Source organism: Patagioenas fasciata, chromosome 17 (assembly GCF_037038585.1).
Source record: "Patagioenas fasciata isolate bPatFas1 chromosome 17, bPatFas1.hap1, whole genome shotgun sequence".
Taxonomy (NCBI): domain Eukaryota; kingdom Metazoa; phylum Chordata; class Aves; order Columbiformes; family Columbidae; genus Patagioenas; species Patagioenas fasciata.
This window is the reverse complement of record NC_092536.1, coordinates 4,273,210-4,291,715: the sequence shown is the minus strand read 5'-3', so window position 1 is coordinate 4,291,715 and position 18,506 is coordinate 4,273,210. Positions and strand designations below refer to the sequence as shown.

Here is an 18,506-nt window from a genome sequence, read left to right as displayed (position 1 = left end):
GAGCCCAGAGCTGGATCCTGCACGTGATCTGCTGGAGATCTGGGAATGCCCAGGTGTAGCTGCGTGCTCAGCTCAGCGCTGGCCAGCAGGTAGGGGATGGTGCTCACGGCCATCGTCCTTCCCCATCTGAGCTGTGTCTGGAAATCATCCCACCCCCTGCGCTGGGTAGTGGTAGGACCTTTATGTCCAAAGACTTAACATTTAGTGACTCTGTTTGTTGTTTGGTCTCTGGTTTATTTTTATTTTCACTACCCTGATGGATTTTAGTGCTTTGTTATTACCGGGTTTTGTTATTGAGAACTGTGTCATAAAAAGCAATATTTTCAGTCTTCTTGTTAGAAATACGTGCATCTTGAAGGACCTAGTGTTTAGTTAGTTCAGAAGTTAGGAGCTGAAGGTACTAATTGTTTGTAAGAGAAGTTTAGACCTGGATTATAGATGTGAGTAGAGAATTAAATACATTGTCTGCAGAACCAGAGGTTGTCTCAGATACTTTATGGAAGACTTTCACTTTGCACCTCTACCAGCTCCTCAACAATCCAGGATTGAAACTGTATTCGTGTTCATTAATCTTTCTGTTGAGGGTTTGTCATGCCTGGGACACCATTTGCTGGAGCATTGGCTCAGGCCAGTGATAGATTCTTTCACGTTTTTTTTAGAAAATAGAGGATATCTCCCTTTTACCTCTCAGATTTCAGCTCAGTTACTCTTTTTACTTAAATTGTAAGTATTTGATAACAAATTGTATTTAGGATTACGTTGATGATTCCATGAAAATAACTTCTTGTATCTGCCGACCCCAGCATGTTTGTACATTGACTGTGCTGAGAGAACTGCAGCGGGAGGCGGCGGTGGGGACTCATCGTGTTCTGCCAATAACTCACCTGTCTCCTGCCACCGCTCACTTGTGTGGCTGTGGATGAGTCGTTTCATTTTTTCCAGCTCCAGTTTGTTCATCTCTAAAGCTGCCAATTGAGCCGAACTGTCACGCAAATTGACTCTGTGTTTCAGCACCTGTGCAGTGAGTTGCTCTGGGGACCCAGCGATAGATTTGCTTCAGCTTGTGGTTTCCGTTCTTTCCCCCAGCCACGTCAATCGTTGGTTACCTAGCAGAAACAATAGCCCCTACTTCCTTGACTTTGCTTCTCTTTTTCCTTCCCAAAGACCAGGATCAGGAGGATCGTTTATTTTTCCAGTATTTTCCTCTTAGTACAGACTTTATTTCAGGTGAGGTGGCGAACCACTTCAATTGTGAAGAGTTTTTATAGTGTTGATGTATGGAGTTCTTACACTACCTTTCCATGAAAAAAATAATCATCTATAGTTGCTTGTTCTTGATTTGGAAGTGATAAATGGACTGGATCGTTGCGAGCAACACTGTAATTGAAATTATACTAACTGGAGCAGGAAGGATGCAATAATACTGGAGCTGTCAGCCACATGCTTTTTTATATGTCTCACATTTTTCATGTGGAATCAGACCGGTAACTTGACTGAGCACTGGAACAGGTTGCCCAGCGAGGCTGTGGAGTCACTGTCCCAGGAGATATGGAGAAGCCATCTGGACGTGGTTCAGCTGGCTGCAGGTGCGCCTGGGCACCTCCAGAGGTCCCTTCCAACCTCAACCGAAAAATACATCCATAGTGATGAGCTTGTGTTTCCAGGGAGAAAATTCTAGCGCTGTGGGGTTTTTGGTTGTTTTTTTTCCTTCCTGCCTCTCTCCTACCAATATGCCCTTAAATAAAATCCCCAGTTCTGCCATCTGCTGTGGCTCGAGGACTTCTCAGGTACAGCTTTGCAGGCCTTCACGGTCTAAAGGTTGTTGTGGAGGAGAACATTGGTGGCTGTGAGCCGGAGAAGCCTTCAGGCTGAATAGCGTTTTCCTGCTCCCTCACTGATGGTGAAGGAAACCTGCTACAGCTTTAGTGGAAGGTACTGCACAGTTAGGAAAAAATTGACCGCCCGCTATGTTGCTTTGCAGTCTGCTGGTTTATAAATTGTAATGCTTTTCATTAAAAAAGAAGGAAAAAAAAAAAAGTGTCAGGTCTCTGTGGGTCCCAGTTCATTAGCAGGATCAGTTCCTTTTTCGCTGCAGAGATCAGAGGCTACAGCCTTGCACAGCCAGTCCTTCAGCTGCTGGGGTATCGAGCAAACAGCGCAGAAGCAGAAGAGATGGTGTGTGGCTGCCTGAACTGCTGTGCCTGGAGTTTTGTTGTGATAGAAAATTCCTTCCTTGCTTTGGAGCCTGTGAAATGAATTCAGTCCCTTGCAAGGAGTGGGTCGGAACAGTCTCACCAGCTCCTGTATTAGGAATGTTAAATCCCTTAACTTCGGCCTTGCAGTGAGAAAGATTTTTTTCAGTTGCTTCAGGAAGTCGATAATAGGATGTGAAACTTTCACCTCTGAAGGAGGACGGGTGATGATGTGGAATTGTTGCCGTGTGAAGATGTGTGCCCCGGTGCTGGTGTGGGAGAAGTTTGCCGTGAGTCAGGCCAGCCCCCCAGCCCACAGCCCTGACAGGACCTGCGGAGAGAACCAAGTGTATTGAACAGACTGAATTTGCTTCTTAGTCATGGATGTGGTTGAGTCACAAGCTTGTGTGTTCTCAGTAAACACTGTAACTGTTCTGTGAATAAATAGAAGAACCAAACTTATAGAGGGTTGTAAGACTGTGCATCGTAAGATACTGTTCTTCTGCTATGACTGATCTGAAAAGTGTGGCTATGAGCATACCAGTTATCCTATCACTACTGAGCCTCTCATCCCCGGCGGAATGGGGTTCACGGGGTTATTAAAATTTGATTATAAATTGCTTTGTAACGCTACGTAGCATGAGGCATTCTCAGTTCTTTGCTTTCCCTCTCTAGGGTGGATACATGCGGTTTATACTCCAGTAGATTCTCTGGTGTTTGGTGGAAATATCCTGCATAGCTTTAATGTTCCCATGCAGCTTCGCATCTATGAAATTGAGGACAGAACAAGGGTAAGGACACTTGATTCTCTTTTTAACTGAACATTCTTTGTGACTATGATCTGTCATAGTTTCTCTCTCATATTCTCTTCTGACAAACAAGAACTGACGGGATCTCCGTGTCAGAGTCGTTGAAACAAGAGGTAAATGTGAAGTAATGAGTCTTTCAAATGTTGACTATTTTTAGTGGGTTTTACTCATCTGTTTTTCCCTGCTTCCCACAGATGTGTCCCTTCTGTGTCTTTTGTCTGCCTGTTAAAACCTCCCTTTTGCACAAAAACATACTGTGCTTTCCAGACCTTTGTACCAGTAGTTCTGGTAACCCCCTGCATAACATCTCTCTGTGCACCCCTGGAATGGTTACCCCAGCCTGGAGACCTCATGGGATTAGGATGGTTCTACTGTCCACAGCTGAACTGACAAACCTGCACAGAAGTTGCGTGTGAAACGACATCTTCTGTACTTCGCAGGATTTTCTTCTACAGTGACTCAATACTGTGCAAGAATTTCTTGGGGCAAAGAGAGTCTGGGGTGGGACATCAATCTGAACTTGTGGTGTAGCATCTACCTGATGGAAAGAGTATCACATCTTGGAGGAGATAACTGGGCAGCCGCTTTGTTGGGAGTGAAAATTTTATCCATTCTGATGCAAAAATGGACCAGTGGTTTGTGCAAATTCAGCTGGGGACTTTTTGTAGCAGTTTTGGAGGCATTGCACTGAGTCAGTGCTGGCAAACCACTGGCGCAGGTGCCAGCTCTGGTGCTGTTGGAGGTTTGGGCTGCAGAATGGGAGGAAGCTGCAACTCTTCTTCACTCACAAGTCTTAAAAGGTGATGTCTTGGCCATCAGTGCAGTTCACATTTCTGGCTCCACGTGGGCTTTTACCCTGAACTCCTTTCTTTGGATGGAGTGCAGAGGCCTGAAGTAAATATGTATTTGTTTCAAACTACAGCCGTGACTCGGTGAGAGAACAGGTGTCCTCCCCCAGCCTCCCTTCCTTCTCAAGGGATACAAGGCATGGTAATCTTCACATTGCAAAGCAGTGGCAAGAGCAGATGGTTACCTGGAGTTATTTTGATGAAGAGAAGGAATATTAAGCAGAAAAATGAATTCTTAGTGGAAAAGCAATGAAGAGAAAAGCTGAAATTCAGGGGAACTGAACCAGAGGGAATGTAGCAGAGAGCAGCAGTGAAGGTGGACACCAGTCTGGCTTTGAGTAGGTGTCTCAAGGCAAGAATGTCAAGTATCTTAAGAAGCGTAAAGGGACTTGGACAGACAAAGTTATGAAGGCAGAAGCAGGAGGGGGCTCGCTGCTGCAAGACAGAGGTGCTGGGCACAGGAAGGTTTTCCGAGCGACTGTGAATAAGAGGCAGCAATATCTGCCAGATCTCCACACCACAGGGGTGTTGCTACTGGGACAAATGCTGGCACAGGCAATTTGCAGGGAGGAGGAAAGAGCAGGAGGAGGGTTTGATGCCAGAAACAAGTTATTTCCATTGATGTATATGGGGAAGTTGGGAAGGAAACACTCTTGCTCCTGAAGTTTTATAAAAGCTGACAGTTTGTTCCCGTAGGACTTGAGCAACCCAGGATCACCCACGTCGGGCTGTAGCTGTTGAGTTGTGCTTCACATCAGGCCCTTCTCCCTGGGAAGCTGGATCTAACTTGGATCTCAGGAGCTTTTAGACCAGGAGGCAGATTTCCCTGTAACAGTCTGGTATTTTGGTAACTTTTAGGAAGTTGCCAGCAAGTTCCACTGAAATGCCTTTGAAAAGTGACCAGCACCTTGATTCCATGGGAAGGTTTTGGGTTGGTTACTTACCTTTTGAAAATGTCTGATCAGAATGTTTTAGAAAGGGATACTGAACATCTGGAACTCCCAAATCAGACCTTTCTCAGTTTTGTTTTAGATTTTCTTCACAGTCTGCATAGCTTTTTTAGCATTTCCCACCCCCCCAAAACAAAAATACTTAAATGCTTTTAAAAAGACTAATGAAAGCCAACAGCCCAGCATTTCCATGACTTCATAGAGACACTTTAGGCGCTTCTGCGTTGCCGTGTGCTGGTGTCGTGCCGTGCACAGCCCGACCCTGTGTTCAAACTTGTGCTCCTGGGCAGCCCTATGAGAACAAAGCTCCATGAACAGCTGAAGAATAACAAGAGTTTCTAGATAGGAACAAAAAAACAAGCCGTGCAACTAAGGCATACAGAAGTTTGATAAAAGGCAGGAAAATCAATACTGTTATTTAGAAATAATACTATAACACACCCTCAAATAAAAAAATATCATACAGGAATCTCGAAGAGGTAAATGTTTTCAAATTATGATTCTAGTGTGTACGACTTTATTTGCTTTGCCAATCAAATTTTGTAATTTCTTTGTTCAAATAATTATATCTGTACACTGGCTACTACAGCAGGCTCAGTACAGCCTGTAGCTCGCACAGATTTGCCAGTGTGAACATACTGCAAATGAGTTTCTCATCAGTATTGATCTTTCCGTTGTGTATAGCACAGAAGTAAATTACGTGATGTGATTGACGAAGTAATTTGCCACACTCAAAGTGTAATACAGGTGTGTTTCCCCTCTTCATTTTGCACAGAGCAATTTTATGGCGCTTTCACTGTGTTTAAACCTGCTATATAATGCTTAATCATCTTTGATTGCTGATATTCCAAGTCATTTTCATGCTAGGTGTAGCTGTTATTGTCTTAGCAGTGAAGATGAGAATAAATACATGGTTGAAACGGTAATGCTGATTTACAGCCTGATAAAATTGCCTGGTTTATATACTTGTCATGCTTATTCTAGCTTAATTTCTCATATCCCTGGGAGACTTTTTAAGAGGGTTATAGCCATTTAAAAATAGTTTTAAGGAGCAATAAAGAACATGTCTATTGTTGGAAACGGCTCCTAATGTGCAATTGAGGTAAACAAATATTCTCCAGCCTTCCAGTTTGCAGAGACTCTCATTTTGCAGCCTGGCTTTCCTAGAGGCCAATTAACACCAGTCAGATAGGCCAAGCTGTTCTACTCTCTGCTGGACCTGAAGAACTGCAAAGCCGCTGCCGTGCAGAGATTGATCGTCTCGGCGCAGGGCTGTTACAGTTCTCATTGCCCAAGAGGAAGAACGTGTCAAACTTACTCCCAACTCGTCTAAATTTAACTGTGTTCAAATATTTGCACGTGGATAGAGACAAAAGCCCTCAAAATATACACGTAAGGTGGTCACTCACAGATGATGGTGTTCGCTACTGATTTGGTTTTCTGGAATGTCAGATAGCGGTTTAAGTGGATAGATTAATATAAACTGGTTTTCAATATTGTGATTAGATTGATTAAACACAAGTGGAGTTTGTAATTATTTTGATAGACACTGTGGAAGAGGCTAATACTTTCTTAAGGAAAAGGCCATGCCTTTCTTAGGGGTTTTGTTCTGGTTTTGGAGGGGGATATAAGTCTCTAAAATAATTCCACTTTGAGCTGAAGAAATAGATCATATCCCAGAGAGGGTTTTTCTCACTGTACAAGAATAATTAAAAAATTTATTCAGTGGATTGTAAATTATTAATCACAGAAGTTAGGGCTGGAAATGCCTATTAGATGCTCTAGTGTGGGATTTAGTCCTCTGGCAGTGCCCATATCAGATATTACACTTCAAATTCATCACAGAGCACTTCTATTTTCTTTCTTTTTTTTATTCCTTCCCCCCTTGCCATAAGAGTTCATTTGACCATAACCGTACCGTGAAAAAACCACAGACATGTACCTAATGCAGTTCGCATCCACTGCAGTTAATAAACGTCCAAGGAGATTGTAAAGAACTTATTCCTCTCTACTTTTCCATAAGGCAAACTTTGAAAGATTTTCAAAGCACTGTTGGATGTGCTTTACTGACAAAAGGCCCCGTAGATCTTTGCACAGTATCTCTTGCTACACGCGGTAGCTCTTACATCTGCAGATCTGTAAACGCGGAGCCTTCGCAGGCAAACAGTGAATTCCAGAGGCATGGAGGGATTTGCTGTGGGTTGGAACGTTGATAGCGAGGCAATTAGGAACTCAAATTGAATATTAAAGATTGATAAACATAATGGGAGCACTGCATGCATTACTGCCTTGTCTTTCACATTGAATTAACATTGGTAACAGCTAAATTTGGTGAAGCTCAGAATCTGTCAACAAATGTTGAGCAATGATGTCTTTAATATTCCCAGGCATGTGGCTGAAAACCTTTTGAAGGCTGAGGGGTGGAAGGCGCCTCCTGTTTGTAAGTCAATTCTTTGCAAATTTTGTTTCCTGCAGTGCTCTCTTGGAAAAATTTGAGTTCCTTTATTAGCGTATATTTTAGCATGGCTGATTTCCCCTGTGTTCCATAATAGTGATAAGTGACTTGATCTCTTCCTTATGACAAATAACTAAACCGAAGGACAAATATTCTCCAATGCAAAAAGGCCCAGGGGTTAAATGTTCTCACATTTAGGGGGATGTTGGTTGGTTGGTTTTTGCCTTCTTTTCTTTTTTCCTCCTTTTTATTGGTATATGTGATTTGTAACAAGCAATGCAGGGAAACGTTTGAAAAACCGCACCACGGCTGGATGCACGACCCGTATCAACACACAGTTCACGTTCGCCAGCTACATTTGTGTTGAATTTAAGAGATCTTAACTTTTGGAAATTGAAATGGAGAATTTAAATCCTACATTGTGATACATTTAGTGGGACAATACCATGTATTTTCCATTCGTTACATTTTGTTTTACTGTTAAAATGCTTGCATTTCCTGTGCCCTGGGAAAGGGGAAAGTTCTTTGACTGCCCATCTTGGGAACAGTTTTCAAAGACAGGAGTTCTAGTAAGTCACCCATATGCTCAAGTGGATTTTTTCCTTACCACGTGGTTATTTTGACAGTGCCTGCTTTGCAGAGCTGAGTCTGAGCTTCCAGGTGCTGGGTTAGTGGCTCTGTTTAGACTTTGGAGTTTTGAGTTGTTATTTTGGTGGGTTTTTGTTTGTTTGGTTGTGTTTTTAATGGGCTTTCTAAGATAATGCTCCTTTCTGGTACAGTTCAGCTTTTCATTAGAGGTGGGGAGACACCTCTAGGCTAGGTGAGCAGTTAATATGCGTAGAGTGTCTTAAAGCAGCTCCTATAACCCCAGTTCAATGCCTGCAACCTGCAAATGCAGATCTCTGTGCCACCAGGAGAAAGAAGTGTGCAGTGTAAGTACAAGCGCATACAAGATGCATGGCATCCATTTTTAACAAATCACAATAAATACACGTATGTTCTTGCATCTTAGGATCTTCTCAGATTCTTCTTTGGTACAGTGACCTCCCATAGGTAGAAAAACTATGCTAGAAGAGAAGGAAACTCGCTTTGTTTTCTTTTGAATCTGAAATAATCTCAAAAATACATAGTGTTGGAGAATGGGCTTCTTGTGTGAGAACAACAGGTCTGAGATGTAAGAAAAAGTGCACAGCTTGACAGGATTTTTTGTCAAAATCCTGCTTTTCTATTCTGTTTGTGGCCAAAGCGAACTTGCTACCGAAATATTAAGTGTAAACCACATAAGGGATTTTTACTTTTAGTGTGTTGTTATCAATAATCAATAATTTGTGTGTTTATTTGTTTAATGAGATTGTTGTGAAGACCATAATTGAAAAATATGTATTTCCTTCTTGCCTCATGTTAGGTAATGTTGCCATTTTGATAGAAATCATGTGATAGTGGTTAGGAAATAAATTAAAAATAAAAAAACCCACCCCTTTGGTTTAACTGGAGTTTTAGTGCCTGACATCTGTCCGTGACCACCCTATGTCTATACAGCAGGTAGAACATGCTGTAGGGGCTACCCACCAGGTCCGTGATTTCACAAGCACACAAACCCTTCCTCTCCCACCCCCCCAAGAGGATACAAATTAGTGAAGCACAAAACGAGTCTCTCCTGGCAGGCAGGCTCCTCATTCCGTATGCTGCCGGCATCCTGCTCGCTCCCGCCGCTCCCTCCCCCTCCCGCGATCCTGTTTGTGCTCCCGATAACACGCCGGGAACGCACCGGCCCTTGCACTGCAAACTTCTCGCCCTTCCCGGGGACTGACAGTCTCGCTCTTCCTTTCAGGTGCACGCCAAATTCCGCTATCCTTTCTACTATGAAATGTGCTGGTATGTTCTGGAGAGATACGTGTCCTGTGTGACCCAGCGCTGCCACCTCAGCAAAGAGTACCAGAGAGAATCAATGGTAATTGGTGAGTGAATCCTTTGAGCGCGGATTCAGAGCTGGTGCTCGCACCTTGGGCTGGTTACTGCTTTGGGTTCTGCAGAGCAGATCGTAGATTGAACTGGAGAACTGTAGAAATTCTAATGAACTGTTTATTTTGGGATGGGGAAGGTTTTGACTCTTAAGCATTTCCATGAAGTACCAGCCTACTTGGAATTATATTTATTGAGCATTCCCTTAGCAAGTGGATCCCAGAAAAATAATCTTTTGGATACATTTGTTCCTTGGTTTCAGTAATGTTTGTGTTGAGATGATCTGCCAAACAATTGAGGATTTACTGCTGTGTTTGGCACAGTACCTTAGTAGACAGAAATGTGTGCATTGCAAATGTGCACTGGTGGGATGGATATTTAGTCGTTTTATAGAGCAACTCCTCTACAGAATGCGTTACGGTCATTCAACCTGGCTTCTTTCTCTTTAATCTCTACTTTCGTTCTCTCTGTTTGGTGACTGACTTCCAGTTCTGCAGGATAACAAAACCAAGAAAACACGTACGCAAATCTACACAATCTGTAACCTGAGTGCAGGGAGGTCTCAGAAACCTTTGCAATAGCTGAAAATGGACTATAGCGGAGATGGATAGATGTGCCTGAAGTGGGCAGGCGTTACCTTGGCACTGATGTGAGCTCTACATCAGCGTGTGACAATTCCAGTTGTTGCCTGGCTGAACTCCTCTCTTTTTCCTCCTTTAATGGCACAAGGCAGCGGGCCATGTTGCCTCCCTGCTTTTAGGCACAGAATGGCTTTAGTAGCACAAGCGCCAGCTAATTCTTAACTGATATGCATTAAGTGTGGAGGAGGATTAAAGTATTTCTGTGCCTCCTGCTCCCTGAGGTGCCACTTGGAGTGAACTGGCATGGCTGAAACTGCCCCGGGTTCTGGGGAGAGGAGGGAGATGCTGACCTGCTGGTGTAATTCTTAGGAGAAGGGATTGAAGGGGTTATGGGCAGACATCGCTCTCCAGCGAGTTTTATTGACCGCGAATAGCTTGAGGTAACTAATAGTCTGTGTAGATAGGCCAGGGCGATTTATTTGGGTCACTTGGAATTTGGGTGCTTCACATTTTGCGTCTCTCCTAAGTTGTGTGAGACCCTGGTCAGAAGGGGAAGTTAAGCAGGAGCTCTGTGGGGGGGACATTTTCTCGTTGTATAAAGATCATCGTAGAGGAAAGGATGGATTAATGCCTTGAATCGGCTCTTCATAAAGCCGCGACAAAACTCTGGTAACTGCATTTGTTGGAAAATAAGGAACAACTTCCTGTTGTCTAAAGCGCGGGCATGGAAGGAGGCTCATCCTAGAGACAGCGTGGGGGTGCCAGATGGCGGGGGTGGCATGTCATAACAAACCAGATGTGGAGAATGGATGGTTGGGAACATTGAGATGGGACCTTTTCCAGCTAAATCACCAGTGTGAATTCCAGCCCAGCTCAGTAATTACTGATGATGGTTTGGGGATCCCCACAAAATGTGCATCAGTCCAGCTGAGAGATACTCAGATCATAAAGAAGCTCATTGGGAACATCAATGTCTGGTGTCTGGAGGGAAAAGGATTGTTTTGCATCACCAAAGAAAGCATCAGGAGAGGGAGCCTGGCTATTTGGAAAATTATTTGGTGGTGACATGGTTAGGGTCTTGTCTCCTGTGGTGGCTTCAGTTGTTGATCTAGCGGAACGTGAATATGAACCTGCTTTGCTGTTGTTTGGTCCTGGTCTCATGGCCATTTTGAGCTACAGTGAGCTGAGTCAGTTCAGTGGTCTGACTGAAAATTAACCCTACCTAAAAATGACAGTGATGAGTAGGACGGAGCTGGCGTGACTTGCAGCCCTGCTGTGCAGCGGGGGGGTCTGGCTGGGCAGGTCCTGAGCTGTCGTTGCTGCCTGGGCTGGATGGATTCTTGCTACTGAGCGGGTGGTACCTGCAGACAGCGCGCAGTTCATCCACCTGCCTGCTGCCTCTTGACTTCAGAGTATTAACGTGCTGATAAAATCGCTGACACTGACATCCAGGGCCTTTCTCTTCAAGAGATGTATGCTTTTTTATTTTTTTTAAGAAACGTGCTTTTTATTTCTTGGCAGAATCTTAACCTTAAAATAATTATTTAACTGTAGATTGTGGTTCAAAAGCCCAGATCTACTGGATCTTTCACTTTGACATTTGTCAAATTCAAAGGAGTAAAGATACATTATTTACCTTCACAAAGCTGCGCTGCTTTGTTCTGCATGAGTAATACTGTTTCAAACGCTTGTCTTGTCTTTTAACTGGTCTCTGTGTCCAGCCTCTTGACTCAAATCTCTACAAACTGTAATCCTTGAATTACACTTGTTTGTTCTGTGCTATCTGTATCTTAATATCATTCACCTGCTGTGGGATGGGAGTTCCAAATGAGGTCAGTGTTCCAAAACCCTGCTGCTTTGTTTTTAAGCTTTTCTTCTGAACTATTAAGGTCCTTAAATTGTCTCTTCCCTAGAGACTTCTCTATCTGCAAGCGATTTCTTGATTTCCCATGAGAGAGTATCCCTTGACGAAGAATTTCCCATTATTCTCTTTAAAGAGTAATGAAACAAAGTACTTAACTTCTCTGCAGAGCCTTCAATAGATTTAATTGTCTTCTGTCCTCTTTGGTTTAATAAAAAATTCCTTGCATCCTTGTATTCATTTTCAGAAAGTTCTCTTGAATAATCTCCATGTTTCTCCTGTTTTTTAAGAGTGATTTCCTTGACATAGTTTGTTCTAAATGCTCACTTTTTACCTTTCCTTTTGGGTGCTAGAACTTGCTATTTTTCACCCTGGAGTGCTGCTTTCTTTTCTGATATACCTACTGATACAGTGGTCTTACTGTATTTCTGTTTTCTAAACATCTTGATTCACAAAACTTCAAACAGGAAAAACAACAAAACAAAAAACCCACAACCACACCAGCACCTCAGTGTAGGCAAGGCTGAAACCTTGTGTGTCCTGCTTCCTAAATGAAAATATCTGCCATTCTGAATGAGTTGGAAGCTGCTGGTTGTGGTTTCCTTTCCCGTTCTTCAAACGCAGAATGAGTTTTCAGGCAGTTGCCTCCTGGTTGGTATGTGAGCCTGTCCTTGTTCAGATCTCTTCCACAAAGGGCAAACATTGGGGGAATGGTGGCACGGCAGCAATCCCAGCTGCTCTAAAAGCACAATCTCTCTCTCTCTTTCTTTCTTCTCCTTGTCCCTCTCAGCTGTGACATTTGTCCCGCTGGCTGAAATCAGAAAGGGATCTGATCTGGGTTTGCTCCTAGATTCCAACAAGCGCTGTTTGGGCATGGATACGTCTTCATTATTTTTACTCTTATCGTGAATGAGTCTGTACTGGATGTTTTCAACCGCAATTGACCTTCAGTGAGAGATGGATCTGGAGAGGGAGCTGGCCAAGAGTAATGTGGAGAAGATCCTGGGCTCTCAGAAATGTGCTTTTGTAGCCTGCAGCTTTTATGATTCTCATTGCTAAAATTTTAACAGGATGGTATGTTAAGCCTGATGGATGAAAAAAATATGCCCTCTAGCATGGGGAAGGAGCCACATCTTTTTTTTGTTTTCCTTCCTCTTCTCAGGGGATTAAATAGATTTGCTTATGATAGACAGGTACTAGACTATATCGAGTGATTTCCGTGCGGAGCGCTCCGTGCAGTGATACATTTCCAGTGTGCTCAGGGGCTTTTCCACTAATGAAAATGTCATTGCTGTCTTTAGGAGTCCAACAGCAACTGCTGCTCCCAAGTCACCGTGTCAGGGTTTGGAGCTGGGAATGGCAAGGTAGATGTTACACACTGGACTGTTTGAAAAGCTTTAGAAAGATTTCATAATTATACCTCACCCTTCTCCCTTTCTTTTAAGTTCTGTAATACAGCAAGTTGCTTTTCAGCAAGGAAAGAAACTGTGTGTAATTATCCTTCTTGTACAAGTGGATAACTGTGGGAAAAGTTAAGTAATTTGCCCAGAACCACAGGGAAGTGAACTGCTATAGAAAAAAAAAGGTATTTGTAGCTCTTTATTCTGTGGTCAACCCTGTGCTTCTCCTCTTCACCCAGTTCTGTCACCAGCTGGTTTTAGTTGTTTTGAGATGGAGAGGGGTGAAGGTCTTTTTGCACAAAGTTGTGTGGGAACCCAGACTGGAAAACTGCTCAGAAACTGGGGTTCTGAGCTGGTGTTGGCTGCTGTGTCTCAGGAGAGCAAACACAGTTGTGCTGAGCAGGAGCTCTTCATGGGGAGACTTTATAAATGCAAACCCTCCAAGTCAGTGGAACCCTGGTAACATAGTGTTTAAAATGCACTTCTTGACAGAGTAAATGCAGATTAAGTTTATGTGGGACTTCAGCTCAGAGCATAGTAACTCTCAGTCAGATACTGTTTGCATTTAAATGAATGAATAAAAATCATGGCATGTTGCATTACAACAAAACACTTGAAAACACAGAATTGAACCTCTCTTACCATGAAGTTATCCTTCCATTATTGATTCCCTTGTTTTTGTTTTTTTAAATTAACCGTGGGAGCAAGACAGTTGTCTTTTGAAAGCAGTCCGCTCTTAATCTGATGGTGCAACAGTCCTGTAATCCCCCAGTGCTCCAGAACAGACTCATACACTTCAGGGTATGCTTGTTAAGCCCTGTCCCCAAAGGTAAAATTAGGCATCCTGTAACTGCCAGGCCTGCAGAGAGCAGGGCACCTGTCTGGTGACAGTTCATTTTGGGGTCAGATGTAGGTTATTTTTGTCTGTCCGTACCCAGGTGTGGCTGGCACGGCAGGGCCTGTCCCGCACAGCCAGCCGGTGGCAGCTGGCACAGCACAACTGCTGCCCCCCCGTGCGCCTGTTTCTGATGGGAACAGGCCCCCGGTCTGCCCTGGTGTGCCACTGCTCCTGCCTTTTGTTGCCACAGATTAGAGCAAGAGGCAAAAAGTGGAGAGATCTCTCCTGAAGGCTCTTAGCACCAGAACATTACTTGGAGTAAGTTACTCACACCTCCATAACGTGACTTCCCTCTCTTTAGGCCTTATCTATACCTGCGATTTGCCCCAGTTACAGCCCTTAGCTCCTGTTTAGCGTAGCCACAGCATAGAAAGACACAAACATGAGTTTCTTTGTGTGGATTTATACCGATTTCTGTTAATGATGCCGTGCTGGTAGCATAGGGATGTGTATCTGCCTTCACCTTCTGTTTGATCAGTGGCGTTTTCTCTCATCTAGGCTGGGCTTTTGTGCTTTGGTCAACTGTGAAGTAGTTCACCAAGGCAGTGTGGCTGAGAGAAGGGGCTCCAGCCCTGGGCCCAAGAGTCTGGATTCTGATTCCTGGTTTTGCCCTAGATTTGATGTGCGACAATGAGCAAGTCGTGCTTTCTCCCAAGCATCTGTTTCCTCAGCTGCAAAATGGGAGAATGACATAAGCTGATTATATAGCCCATGGAGGTGGGTGAGTGTGCTGGCTACTGTGGACAAAGGAAAAAACAGTGTTAGATAAAAGTTGGATAACCTAGTGGGCTTTAAATGTTCTGGTTAAGGTGTTTTCTAATCCTGTTTATTTTTCTAAGAGAAGCGTGGGGGTGTTTAGCACAGAGCAGAGGGAGGAGCTGGTTTGGAGTGCTGCATGCCGCCTCAGTACACAAAATAAACTGCTGGGCTTCTTCACCATGCAGCTTTTTGGAGGGATGCAGGAGGGAGCCGGCCTGCCCTGTGATGGAGCCGCTGTGCCCAGCCTCACTGGGAGCTGGGGTGTTTTGCGACTGCTGTCTTTTCACAGGCTTTTCTGCTTAGATGTGCCTTTCAGGACTCATTTTATGGCTATTTTGGTTCTGAGGAAAAATACAAACGTGACTGAAGGAGTAGACTGGACAGAGATGCTGGATTTTTGCAGACATGGTAGCAAGAGCACTTCTACCCTGAGAAGTATCAAACGGCCAACCCGTATCTCTCATGCTAACTGATGCACAGAGGCGCGTTTGGCCTTCAGAGTTTTCATTTGAACCCGCACTTCTAAGCAGCGACTCTGCCCCTGCCTGTTCCATCTTGGTAACAACCCAGCTGACAAATAACATGTATATTTTGCAAGAAGATGCTACAGACTATGCAAGAGACAAGGAGTTTCTCTGTGATGAGGATGGATTTGGCAGCTTGGAACTGGCCTTCAGCGTTTGTTTTGAATCTCGCTGTTAAACAACCGGATGCTGAGCTTTTTCTTCTATGTCCATTTAATCCTTCCTTGAGCATGATTCACATTGTCCTAAACCAAAGCGACTGCATTGCGAAGCGTGGAAGCTGTGAAAGGAACTTTTCATGAATTGTTCGCTCACTTGTATGACTTCTGTTTCCTTTGCAGAGTGTTTTTGTTTGCAGCTTGATCTCATACCCATTTCAGCCAGTATTAAAATTCACATTGACTTAACTGGGTGTTACCAGTGTTAACTGTATTTTCCACAGAAATTCCTGCTGTTGCTAGCCTGCATTCAGTGTTGCTCACTTAGCAAAGGAAATTGCATCTAATAAATAAGAAAAGATGTGTGCTGTAGGGAATGTTGGCCACTAGTTTCCTACATTGCTTTCACTGCTTGATTTCGCTGAGCTGGGTAATACTTGGCATTTTTAGGGAAAATCCTGGTGTAAAACTAAGGTTAATAGTTCTTTACACTCGGAAACTTGGCCTTAAATTTTCCTGAGAAGTACCTGGAATGTATCAGGGACGGCGTTAAAAACAGTATCATGTAGCTCTGTGACAGTCCCTGCATTTCTCAGTGTATTTAGACCTCTCGTCTGTAAAATAAGCATAATTGTAATGTTCTGTCTCAGCAGAGCAGTGAGTATTCATGCGCTAACAAGTGGGGGTTCTTGTTTTGCCGACAGTTTCTCACAAAAAGTATTGAGAAGTTGATTTGGTGCTGTGCAGAGTTCTGGGAGAAGGATGATGTACAGCATTTTAACGTGCTTTCTCCCATCGTTTTCCCCTCCTCTCTCTGTGCTAACTCCCCTCTTAAAGCTGCAAGGCTGCTGAATCTGGTCTCTTTCGGATTTGCAGGAAAATTAATTGTGTGTGACTTAAGAGCTCTGCCTAGTCTTAATTGAAGGCATAGAGGACTGAAGCTTTGAAGAAAGCATAATTTTTCCCTAAATGTTTCCCAGTCATTTGAACTGAGTAGATGTTAATGAAAACCAGCATTAAAACAAACAACCCCCCCAAATGAAAAATGAGCTGAATCAAGCCTGTTCCTGTCACACACTGGGCATTACCCAGTGCCCTTTTGAACAGGCAGCACCTAACACCAGTGCCAGAGAAGTGTTGAAGCTACGAGTTAGAGTGGGTAAAAAATTCAGCATTCTTTTTCTAACTTTCAGATGCAAAAAGAAAACGCAGCACAGACAGCTATTCCTCAGATTCGTGGTTAGACATGGATGAAGAATCTTGTGATGCCCAGATCCGGGAGGAGAAGGATGACAGTTTGGATAAAAACTCTAAATCCTTGGTGGATGGCTCCTCCTCGCCCAACAGCACCCACTCCGACGGCAAGGAGGGCACAGGAAGAAAACAAAAAGCCACGGTAATGAGATACCTGAAAAGAACTTTGTCTAACGAGTCAGACGACAGCGTAAAATCAACGACCCCCACGGACTATCCCAAAACACCAACGGGGTCTCCAGCTACAGAAGTTTCAACCAAATGGACTCACCTCACAGAATTTGAACTGAAGGGTTTAAAAGCCCTGGTGGAAAAGCTTGAATCTCTCCCAGAGAACAAGAAGTGTGTTCCAGAAGGCATCGAGGACCCGCAGGCTCTCCTGGAGGACATGAAGGTGGGTGCGATATGTTGTTGATCCACACAAACTGTGTTCTGGGGGTAGAGGAGACAGCAGGAGACCAGAGAGTGAAGTTCTCCAGCAGAGGGATGGCAGCTGCTGTGCCACAGAGAGGGAGCTTCTGCCCCTGACAGGAGCCATCTCTGCACTGGGGAGGTGGCTGTTTGCATCTGGTTTAATCCATCCAGTCCTTTCTGACCACAGCAGTGGCCGACAGTTTAGATCCTCTCATAGTTTAGCGCTTGTTATGTCCCATGTGTAAATATTTTACCTCAGAAAGTCTGCTTATATTTATAGTCTTCATCTGCCCTTTTTGGTCTGGTATCTTTCTGGAGTACCTTCTGAACTGACACATACAAAATATAAACTCTTGTAATGCAGAAAGTATATTGCCTAACATTTTCAGTTGCTTTTTTTTCCTTTCACCTTTTCATTTTCTTTTCTTCCATTGCCCTCTATAGGTTGGTAATTATTCTCCACTGGTTTTGGAGATGGTGTGAGGAGTGAGTGCTCACTAGTGACAGAACTTCTCTTTAAATTTGTAATATACTGGAATATACCCCACCTGACCTAGGGACCAATTCAGAGCAGCACGGCCTTGCTGCTTCTAGTCCCAGCCTTGCCTTGGAGCTGTGGCATCGCTTTGCAGAACTTGGTTAGATTTGCTCTGCCTTGTTTTCACATTATATAAAATAGGCACATTAATTAATTTTTTAACAAAGCCCAGAGCAACGTACTCTTGTAACTTTGTTGAGACTTGTCAAATAAGGCTAAATCTGTCAGCCTGTCCTCCTCAGGTCCAGTACCACAGCAATATTGATTGGGGTCTTGTGTTTGGAGTGCTGGGTTTGCGCTGTTCTGGGTGCAGGATGGTTCTTCAGCCACATGTTCTGTACACAAGAGCTGTGAAAGGGGAAAAATCCGTGTTTGTGTGGTGGAAGGGGAGCCTGTGCTTTTTGAGTGCAAGTCGTGTAACAGCTGCTTAGCAAAGGCTTCAAAGGCAGTTAAAGAGGGCTGAACATATCCAGTGTGCAGTGGAACTGTATTCCACAGTATTGGAGCCTGCAGTGTGCAGTGGAACCATATTCCACACCATTGGAGCCTGCAAGTGTGATACACGGCCCTCGTTTTGGGAAACCACGAGCGCTCAGAAAGCCTCACAAAATCAGCCGCTTTGTGTATGAAAGTGGACCCATGTGCCTGAAGTTGTGGCTGTAGATTCGCTGGCTCGCTGTGTGATCGGCCGTCCTCTAATAACAAATCAAAATGAAGCTTCAAGAGCAGGGGTTGAATTTGCGGCAAAGCAGAAAGAATGGTAGCGCTGCTTTTCCAAGCTTGATGCACACACCAGTTTTCACTTGAAAATAAACTGTCCCTTCTTGAAATCCCAGAAAGGGGTACAGCACGTAATAAACGGTGCAGATGTTCAGAAATGATCACGCATGCTCTTCTGATGAC

The 18,506-nt window shown here is 43.9% G+C and overlaps 1 protein-coding gene across 13 annotated transcripts in view; it reads left to right on the top strand.

The window, feature by feature from the left end:
- The window catches only part of KDM2B (lysine demethylase 2B), a 112,112-nt gene that overhangs the window by 51,198 nt on the left and 42,408 nt on the right, over positions 1 to 18,506 (top strand). For all 13 annotated transcript variants that reach the window (XM_065852003.2, XM_071815984.1, XM_065852002.2 and 10 more), the window contains 3 exons: positions 2,868 to 2,983; positions 9,086 to 9,212; positions 16,591 to 17,045. In XM_065852003.2, coding sequence (XP_065708075.1) covers positions 2,868 to 2,983; positions 9,086 to 9,212; positions 16,591 to 17,045 — 698 coding nt within the window. The remainder of the gene's footprint in view (positions 1 to 2,867; positions 2,984 to 9,085; positions 9,213 to 16,590; positions 17,046 to 18,506) is intronic.